We start from the raw sequence: 9,253 nt of genomic DNA on the forward strand, positions 1-9,253 counted from the left end.
AAGGAAAGGAAAGGAAAGGAAAGGAAAGGAAAGGAAAGGAAAGGAAAATATAAAATAAATTGCAAGCAGGGAGACCCCACTGGGATAAAAGCACCAGAGCTGCAGGGATTTTGCGTGCTCACCAAACCTCATGCTTCCCAAAAAACCCTTCAGCAGCCTGTGGGACAGCTCCCACGCTTGGAGCTGGCCATGGTCCGAGAGGTGGATGAACATTCCAGACAGCGGGAATGGCACAATGAGTCCATATAAAATTACCTGGTAATGTTTTAATTGACTTCTGCTGGTTTTCTCCATGAGAAAAGGGTTTGGAGCTACTCAGAGTCTCTAAACTGGGTTGATGTTCCCTCAGTGCCAAAGGGGCTCTCCCAGGCACAACATCCTGCCAGGAAGGGAGAGAGAATCCCCTGGCATGGGGGGAACTCCATGGGAGTTCTGGGCACTCCACCCTGGGAAACCAACACCATGGCACCACAGCAGGAGTTTCCCACCAAATCCCCCCAAAACCACCCCATGAGGGTTCATTGCTCTGGCTCGGGGTGAGCTGCTCCACAGGAGCCTTTGGATATCAGCACTGGGATTCCTTGGGTTTTAATATGGCAAAGAACTTCTTCAGCTCCACATGGGGTGGGAGGATCCCTTGGGTTTCAGATCTTTAGGAACACCTGTTTTCATCCTCTCTGGAAGCACATCTCTGTCACCATCACCTCTGTCCCCATCATCCCTGTCCCACCATCTCCATCCAAGAAGGAAATCAGAGCCATCCCAGGGGGATGCTCTCATCAGTTTAACCCTATTAAACAACACCCCCAAAGACTTTCCCCTGCTCTGGAGCTCGGGATTTATTAATGATGGGGGAAATGCCTGGAAAAATCCATTTAGGAGGACAAGAGCCTGCCCCAGGCGAAGGCAGATCCAGGGGGAGAGCAGCAGCTCTGGATCCAGGACGTACAGGAAAATCCCAGCTCCCGGCTGTTCCCAGGTGCCTGGGAAGGACCTGGAGGCTCCGAAGGGAAGGGCCATCTGTCACAGCTGTCACGTGCCCACAGGGACGGCTGGGGCTGCTGACCTCAGCTTCCAGCTCCTGCTCTCCTTTATGGGGCTGCAGGGAAAAAAAATGGGGAAAAAAGGGAAAAAAAACCAACAGGAAAGCAGCTGCCCTCCAGGAGATTTTTGGGGTTTCATAGGACCCAGCCTGGAGCTCTTGATGTTTTCACTTCCCTTGGCAGCAACGAGATTTTTGCAGGGATTTTTTTGCTTGCCCTGCACCTCTACTTCCCAATGGATGGCTTCCCATCCTCGCTCCACCTGCATTTTCCAAGCCAGCACCTCTCACTCCCGCCTGCTTTCCGTTCTCCATCCATGGCATGGGATCAGAGCAGCACCGGAGCATCGCTCCAGCAGCCTGGGCTGATTCTCCTCTCTAAGCCCCTTCTCTAAAGGAGGCTCCGGGGGTTTTCCAGAGGTGCTGGGAAGCAGCAGGGACAGGGATAAAGGTGTTCTGTTCTCGCAGCCACCCCCGGAGTTTGCTGCTCCCATCACACTGGGAGGATCCCAGCAGGTCTCCTCTCCTCAAGTGTCCCTGCACCCAAAGGTGCCCCTCTCATCCCAAGGCTTTCCGAGGGCAGGGGCACTGTGCTTGCCCAAAACATTGCTCACAACCTTGATCCAGCAATTCCTGCTGCCCTGATTTCCCCAGGATCACAGGCACCATGGTGAACACCAGCACCGTGCTCTTCCCACAGTCACAGAATCATGGAATGGGTTGGGTTGGAAGGGACCTTAAAGGTCACCTCGTTCCACCCCCTGCCACGCACAGGGACAGGAGGATGGGGCGGGTTTCTCCCTCTCCACTCAGGTGGGATCCCAGTGGGAATATTGTGTCCAGCTCTGGGGTCCCAGCACAGGAGGGACCTGGAGCTGCTGGAGGAGTCCAGAGGAGGCGTCGGAGCAGCTCCAAGGGCTGGAGCCCCTCTGCTCTGGAGCCAGGCTGGGAGAGCTGGGGGTGCTCACCTGGAGAGGAGAAGGCTCCAGGGAGAGCTCAGAGCCCCTTCCAGGGCCTAAAGGGGCTCCAGGAGAGCTGGAGAGGGACTGGGGACAAGGGATAGAGGGACAGGACACAGGGAATGGCTTCCCACTGCCAGAGGGCAGGGCTGGATGGGATATTGGGAAGGAATTGTTCCCTGGGAGGGTGGGCAGGCCCTGGCACAGGGTGCCCAGAGCAGCTGTGGCTGTCCCATCCCGGGAATTGCCCCATTCCGGGTTGGAAGGGGCCGGGATTTTCCCGATCCAGCGGGACCCGCCCGGACCCCTCAGACCCGCCCCGCCCCGGCGCTCTCGCGCGCTTCGCGGCGCTCTCGCGAGACTTCCCAACATGGCGCCGGCGGGCAGCGCGAACCTGCCGTGGTACGGCCGGGAGCGGGGGGATACCGGGATACCGGGATAAAGCGGCGGGAGCTGCCCCGGGGCTCACCCTCCGCTCCTTTCCTTCCCCGGTGCAGGGTGGAGAAATACCGTCCGCAGGCGCTATCCGAGCTGGTGTCTCACCGGGACATCCTCAGCACCGGTAATTAACATCCCCCCTCGCCCCCCGCGGTGACTCCCCCCGCCGGTCCCGAGTGTCCCCCGGCCCCGTTATCCCGTTGTTATCCCGATGTTATCCCGCTGTTATCCCGTTAACCCGCAGTGCAGCGCTTCATCAGCGAGGATCGGCTCCCGCATTTGCTCCTCTATGGGCCGCCCGGCACCGGGAAGACATCCACCATCCTGGCCTGTGCCAGGCAGCTGTACCGGGAGCGGGAATTCGGCTCCATGGTGCTGGAGGTGAGCGGGGAGGGGATGGGATGGAGCGGGAAGAGATGGGGTGGGATGGGACAAGATGCGATGGGATGGGGTGGATTGGGATGCAGGGATGCGGATCCACACTGTCTCCTTCCAGCTCAACGCCTCCGATGACCGTGGCATCGACATCGTCCGAGGGCCCATCCTGAGCTTCGCCAGCACCAGGACCATCTTTAAGTACGTGGTGGGGCTGTGCTTCCCAAAGCTCCCCGTCCCTTTGGCACGCTCCTGCCCTGGCACTTGGATTGGGAAGGGGATTTGGGAGGTCCCGGGGTGGGCAGTGTGCTGGAGCAGGTGGGAAAGTGCCCAGCAAGCAGGGAGGGTGAGGATGTAAGAAGGGCTTCCCAGGAGTCAGGCTGGGAACAAACATCCCAGCTCCCCCTTTCTCCAGCATCAAACCCACCCTTTTTCCTAGGAAAGGCTTCAAGCTCGTCATCCTGGATGAAGCCGACGCCATGACCCAGGATGCTCAGAACGCCCTGAGGAGAGGTGAGGGGCACTGGGAATTCCACACCGCGGGAATCCCACACTGTGGGCAGCCATCAGCCTCATCCAGCCCGGCACAGGGTGGGAATCAGGATGAGGCAGCAGCCAAGGATCCTCCTCCCCTCCCTCCTTTTTGCAGTGATCGAGAAGTTCACAGAAAACACCCGGTTTTGCCTCATCTGCAACTACCTCTCCAAGATCATTCCCGCCCTGCAATCCCGCTGCACCCGCTTCCGCTTCGGCCCCCTGACCCCGGAGCTGATGGTGCCGCGGCTCCAGCACGTCATCCAGGAGGAGGGGTGAGCGGGGGATCCCTGCACACCCCTCTGTCCCCATTCCCTGCCCGGGAGGAGCAGCAGGTTGGATTCCCACGGTTCCACTTCCCTCGGCATTGTTTTCCAGGGTGGATGTGACCGAGGACGGGATGAAGGCTCTGGTGACCCTCTCGAGCGGGGACATGCGCAGGGCCCTCAATATCTTGCAGGTGGGAATGTGGCCATCAGCCCCTGGCCAGCTGAGCTGGAGGGGCCTCTTCATCCTCCCTGTTCCCTCCTCTTCCTCAGAGCACCTCCATGGCCTTTGGGAAGGTGACAGAGGAGAACGTTTACACCTGCACGGGGCATCCCCTCAAGTCTGACATCGCCAACATCCTCGACTGGATGCTGAACCAGGATTTTTCCACTGCCTACCGCCGTATCCTTTGCCCTGGGGGTTATTCCCAGCTGGGATAAATCCTGCTCTTTCCCCGGGATCTCTGTGATCTGTCTGGGGCGGGTGCTGCTCGCTGGGGAGGCCCCTCGGGGTTGCTGCGGAGATGAGGAGCAGGGATCTGGCAGGGAAAAACCTGGAAGCAAGGCCTTGACTCGCTCTCATCCCAGAAATCATGGAGCTGAAGACGCTGAAGGGCCTGGCCCTGCAGGACATCCTCACCGAGATCCATCTCTTCGTGCACAGAGGTGGGCACAGGGTCCGGCTCCCGATGATCCTGGAGAGGCCAAACTTCCCCCTGGCCCTCACCGAGCGTTTCCTTCTCTCCACAGTCGACTTCCCACCCTCCATCCGCATCCAGCTGCTGATCAAGCTGGCAGACATCGAGTAAGTGACGCTCCCCCAGAGTGGCGACACTGGGGTGGCTCCTGGTGGCCGCTGGGCACCGCTGGCACACAGCCCACGGCTTTGGGGGGCACCCACAGTGGTGGAAAGGCCCACAGCTTCCCTTGGCCCCCTCTCCAGGTACCGCTTGGCTGCTGGCACCAGCGAGAAGATCCAGCTGAGCTCCCTCATCGCCGCCTTCCAGGTCACCAGGGACCTGGTGGTGGCCGAAGCCTGAGTCTTGCCAGGTGGATCTGCTGCTGGATTTGGGAAGGACCATCGGCCCCGTGCCTGGAGCTGCTCCCTGCAGCCTCCCAGTCCCTTTATGGAAGCCTTGAGCCCACAGCCAGGGCACAAGAGTTGGGTAACGTTATTCCCAAGCTCCTTGGGGAAATACAGGTGCCTCCAAAGCCCAGCAGGTCACACTGGTCTTTGCTTTTCCCTCCTGGAGGGAGGTGGGGGGTTAGGGAAGCACCAGCTTTCTGTGTTCAGCCGTTCCCAAGGGAAAAACAACATCCTGGGGATGTTTGGAGGAGAATTCCCTCCACAGAGCCTGCCAGCACACAAGGAATGTGCTGTTGCTCCAGCCACCAGCTAAGCTGGAGAAAGGGGACAAACAAAACACTGCTGCATGCTCAGCATGTCTGGGAATTGGGCTGATCAAGTGCCACGCTCCAGCACGGAGAGAAAACAACAGGAATGGGAGCAGGGCGTGGACTGAAGCCACCTTTTTGCACAGATGGACACCTCTGCCACCCCTCCCTGGCAGCCAGGGCAGTGCCAGGCACTCCCAGGTCACCTGAGCGAGCCGGGAGGGAAATCATGAGGAATCAATTTTTGTTTATTGACACCTGCTCGGGCTTGTCCCGCTCCTGCCCACGCCAGGAGAGCAGCAGAGCCTGCGCTCCACCGGGATGGAGGGGCATTCCCAGGTGGGTGTTTTGAGGGGGGTTTAGCCCCATATTTGTGCAGGTGACAACAGCTCTGCTCCCACAGCAGCTGCCCCACCGTCATCCCACACCATTGCACTCGGAAGCAGAAGCACCTGACCCAACCCCAGCAGGCAGCAGGGGACAGGGGGACCTGTGTCCCACCCGTGTCCCCTGCGGGGCCACTGCAGCTCTGCCCCTCGCCCTCTGCGTGGGATTTTGCTGGGTTTTTGTATCATGACACCAAAAAAAGCCCTCCACAGCCCCAAAACCACGGGAGCAGCAGCGCTCCTGGCTCATGGCTCGACGTTCCTGCAGCACCAGCAGCCCGGGCTGAGCCCTGGGGCTCACCTCCATGCCTCTGCTCCCCCTGCTGCCTTAAAAAGTCCGGTAAGTGAGGAATTCCTTCAGCTTCCTGGGAATGGGCAGCGCCAGCACCTGGTAGGTCGTGAGGAAGGTGCGCAGGGCTTTGCGACACAAGTGCTTGAGCGATGAGAGGACCCTCGGCGCTGTCCAGAACTGGACGTGGCCGTCCCTGGTCCTGCAATGGGATCCAAACAACCCTGAGCACAGGGCAGAAGGACACAAGGAGTTCCAATTGCCCCCCAAATATTCCCAAGCTTGCTGCAAGCATGCAGCCCAGGAAAACCATCAGGTGCCCCCAGGGAAGCCCAGAATTTGCTGAGCTGCAGGAGGAGGGAGCAGCCCCGTGTTTCTCCGCCCTCTTCTGCTGTTTACTCACCCTGTGGCAATGAATCCTCCATGTGGGAAGTACATGCAGCACAGACCGTTGGTCATGGGGGCAAAGGCCACTGGAGACCGAAGCTCCAAGGCCCAGATCCTCAGGAGCCTGTGGAGAAAGGGAGAGGACACGATGCGGTGCCTGCTGCCAAAATGAAGCCTCTGGGATCACCTGAAGACACACAAACTGGGGAAGGATTTGCTTCCCATGGGAGTGTCCCAGGCAGGACTGTCCCCTGCAGAGAGTGACATGCTGAGGGTGGCACAGCACCCAGGAGGACAGGAACCTCAGCTCAGGGTGGCAGGGCCCTGACCTTGCTACCCCTTGTCACAGCCAAGCCATGGTGTCCCAGCGGGCCTGACCTTTCCACTTATTCCAGGAATTGCTGGGGACCTGGTGCATTTATTCCCCACTTCCTGAGCTCCTGGTTCATTTTGGTCTCCTGCTGGGCCCCTCTCTGGGTCCCCACAGGAGTTCACTCACCTGTCGTCTGCCACCGTGGCCAGGTAGAGCCCCTCGGGGGAGAAGCAGACGGAGCGCAGGGAGCTGGTGTGGATTTCACTGCTGGAATCCAGCGTGGAGTGCAATGGGACATGGCTGTGGGTGGGGACAACATCCCAGCGTCAGCTCTGGGCTGCCACCAGCCCCCTCCCCAGCCGGGGCTGACAGAGCAGCCAGACTTGGCAAGCCAGACCCCCATGCCACCCCTGGCAGCAGGGGAGAGGTGGTGGCTGTGCCCAGCGAGAAGGGAAAGCCACATCCAGCCCTAAAAGGCTCCGTGGCATTGCTGTGTCCCCTCCCAGGTCCGTACCGCAGCGTCCTGAGCTGCTCGCCGGTGTAGGGGTCCCACATGATGACGCAGGCGTCGTAGGAAGCGGTGACAAGGAGCGCAGAGTCCGGGGAGAAGTCACAGGACACCACACTGCTCTGGTGGCCCTCCAGCCTCCGGATGAGGGTGTAGGATCTCATGCTCCACAGCAGTGCCTGCAGGATATGGGATCAGGCTGGGAGCATCCCAAGGTTTAAACCACACGGGCCCTGCTCCCAGCTGCCAGCTCCTGAGGAGCCAGGGCAGGGTGGCCTGGCCCCTTCTCCCAGGGGGGTTTCTGGGGGCACAGAGGGCTGGATTTGGCAGGCACAGGGATGGCTCCCATCCTGCAGGACTCACCGATTTCTCGCCGGCGGCGGAGCAGAGCATGCTGCCGTCTGGGGAGATGGAGCAGCAATAGACCCACTGCACGTGGCCTGACAGCACCTGGACCTGCCGCCCTGGGGACAGCAGAAATGTGTCACCAGAGGGGAGCAGGACTCCTTGGCTTTGCTTTCCCTCCCTTTCCCCAGTGGGAATTCACACTGTGCTGGGGATTCCCTGGGTAAATCCCAAGGCAATGCCCTCCTGCACCTCCCAGGTTACACTCTGCTGGCCCCTTCTGCCTCAAATACTGTCCCCAAAGGTCCTCTCCCAACAAGGTGGGTTTCTCCTCCTTCCCTGACCCAGCACAGGGATATCCCTGCACGTTCCTACCGTCCCTGCTCAGGTCCCACACACGCAAAGTCTTGTCCCGCGAGGCCGACACGAGGATGGGGCTTCCATTGGGAGCAAAGCTCAGATCCCTGACAACATCCTGATGTCCCAAGAGGCTGAAGAGGAGGTGCCCTGAGGAGAGGAGCCATGCTCAGTGCCATCCCTCCATTGGGATTGAGGCAGTGCCCCTCATGCAGCCCTGCTTGGGACAGGGCAGGTATTGGGGAAGGAGGGAGATGGGATCTCCTTCCATAGGGGAACAAGGGACAGCCAGCCTGAAGCCAGGACAGCGAGGGCTGCTCACCTGTCTGCACCTCCCACACCTTGATCTGCCCGTTGTTGAGCCCGGTGGCCAGGACCAGGCAGGGAAGCCCCACAGTACAGGCAGGATCCGTGTCCCCATCCTCAGCTGCTGGCCAGGCGCTGAAGGCCAGGCCCCACACGATCTGCCCACACTCCAGAGTCTTCTCCTTGGCTGCCCCACGGCTCCTGGTCTCCGCTTTGCCACCCCGGCTCTTGCGCTCCGAGGTTTTGCAGCTGCTGGAGGGAGGCAGGGATGGGTGGAACGTTCACGCCGGGATCCCCCGCCTCAGCTTTGTGCACCCATCTTCACCCCACACTGAGCAAGCCCCAGGATCAGTCCAGGCTGGGAAATGGATGGATGGAGAGCAGCCTTGGGGAAAAGGACTTTGGTGCTGGTGAGTGAGGGCTGGCCATGCCTGAAACCACCATGTCCTGGGCTGATCCTTCAGTGTGGGCAGCAGCGGAGGGGGAATTCTGCCCCTCTGCCCCACTCAGGTGAGACCCCACCTGCAGAGCTGCCCCAGCCCTGAGGTCCCCAACATCAGAAGGACCTGGAGCTGCTGGAGTGAGACCAGAGGAGGAGATGCTCCAGGGCTGGAGCCCCTCTGCTCTGGAGCCAGGCTGGGAGAGCTGGGGGTGCTCACCTGGAGAAGGCTCCAGGGAGAGCTCAGAGCCCCTGGCAGGGGCTCCAGGAGAGCTGGAGAGGGACTGGGGACAAGGCATGGAGGGACAGGACACAGGGAATGGCTTCCCACTGCCAGAGGGCAGGGATGGATGGGATATTGGGAAGGAATTGTTCCCTGGGAGGGTGGGGAGGCCCTGGCACAGGGTGCCCAGAGAAGCTGCCCGTGGAAGTATCCAAGGCCAGGTTGGACGGGGCTTGGAGCAGCCTGGGATAGTAGAAGGCGTCCCTGCCGATGGCAGGGGGTGGAACTGGCTGAGCTTTAGGGTCCCTTCTCAATCCAACCCATTCCATGACTCCGCACTCACAGTTCGGCCTCCCCCAGGGGCCACGGGATCAGCTTGACCACGCAGTGTCCCTGGGACCAGGCGAACCAGGCCCCGTCGGGGGAGAAGGCGACGCTCCAGGTCTCGCAGCTGGATTTCCAATCGTAGCGTTGGGGCCGGCCCGGCTTCAGCTCCGCCAGCAGCACCGGCTCCTCTGCGGCGGGACGGCCACGTTACCCCCAGAGCCCCCAAAACCCCCGTCACCCCTCATATGCCGAGCCCCCCCTGTGTCCCCGCCCGGCTCCCGCTCACCTTCGCTCGGCTTCATGGCGGCCCCGCCGCCCGCTCGGCCCCGCCGGGCCCGCCCGGCCCAGGGCGGCGGCGGCGGCG

The 9,253-nt window shown here is 60.8% G+C and overlaps 2 protein-coding genes across 4 annotated transcripts; one reads left to right on the plus strand and one right to left on the minus strand.

The window, feature by feature from the left end:
- Positions 1-2,307: 2,307 nt before the first annotated feature.
- On the plus strand, positions 2,308-4,831 carry RFC5 (replication factor C subunit 5). 2 transcript variants are annotated; one of them, XM_042023084.1, is made up of 11 exons: positions 2,310-2,403; positions 2,499-2,563; positions 2,684-2,820; positions 2,936-3,015; positions 3,254-3,327; positions 3,464-3,623; positions 3,727-3,808; positions 3,888-4,017; positions 4,203-4,280; positions 4,365-4,419; positions 4,558-4,831. In XM_042023084.1, the coding sequence occupies exons 1-11, from the start codon at positions 2,372-2,374 to the stop codon at positions 4,652-4,654; spliced, it is 990 nt and encodes a 329-aa protein (XP_041879018.1). In that variant the 5' UTR covers positions 2,310-2,371; the 3' UTR covers positions 4,655-4,831. The 2 variants fall into 2 exon arrangements, with proteins under 2 accessions (XP_041879008.1, XP_041879018.1); XM_042023074.1 differs by having other exon boundaries at positions 2,308-2,403; positions 4,203-4,419.
- Positions 4,832-5,236: 405 nt separating this feature from the next.
- WSB2 (WD repeat and SOCS box containing 2) lies at positions 5,237-9,236 on the minus strand. Of its 2 annotated transcripts, none has more exons than XM_042023062.1 (9): positions 9,176-9,236; positions 8,906-9,077; positions 7,917-8,149; positions 7,613-7,744; positions 7,256-7,356; positions 6,899-7,071; positions 6,571-6,684; positions 6,088-6,195; positions 5,237-5,886 (listed from the first exon to the last, which is right to left on the minus strand). In XM_042023062.1, exons 1-9 carry the CDS (start codon positions 9,189-9,191, stop codon positions 5,724-5,726), a joined length of 1,212 nt encoding a protein of 403 aa, XP_041878996.1. In that variant the 5' UTR covers positions 9,192-9,236; the 3' UTR covers positions 5,237-5,723. The 2 variants fall into 2 exon arrangements, with proteins under 2 accessions (XP_041878996.1, XP_041878988.1); XM_042023054.1 differs by having other exon boundaries at positions 7,917-8,152.
- Positions 9,237-9,253: the final 17 nt, after the last annotated feature.

This window comes from Corvus kubaryi, unplaced genomic scaffold (genome assembly GCF_017639235.1).
Source record: "Corvus kubaryi isolate FWS band 111438036 unplaced genomic scaffold, C.kubaryi_AGA036_p1.0 127, whole genome shotgun sequence".
In the NCBI taxonomy this organism is placed as follows: domain Eukaryota; kingdom Metazoa; phylum Chordata; class Aves; order Passeriformes; family Corvidae; genus Corvus; species Corvus kubaryi.

Excerpts from the sequence above, each read along its gene's own strand:
- RFC5 (XM_042023074.1), top strand. The coding sequence starts at position 2,372 with ATGGCGCCGGCGGGCAGCGCGAACCTGCCGTG. Across the intron at positions 3,328-3,463 it reads TCAGAACGCCCTGAGGAGAG|TGATCGAGAAGTTCACAGAA; the intron begins GTGAGGGGCACT and ends TCCTTTTTGCAG. Across the intron at positions 3,624-3,726 it reads CACGTCATCCAGGAGGAGGG|GGTGGATGTGACCGAGGACG; the intron begins GTGAGCGGGGGA and ends ATTGTTTTCCAG.
- WSB2 (XM_042023054.1), bottom strand. Across the intron at positions 7,072-7,255 it reads CCGCCGCCGGCGAGAAATCG|GCACTGCTGTGGAGCATGAG; the intron begins GTGAGTCCTGCA and ends CATATCCTGCAG. Across the intron at positions 6,196-6,570 it reads GCCACGGTGGCAGACGACAG|GCTCCTGAGGATCTGGGCCT; the intron begins GTGAGTGAACTC and ends CTTTCTCCACAG.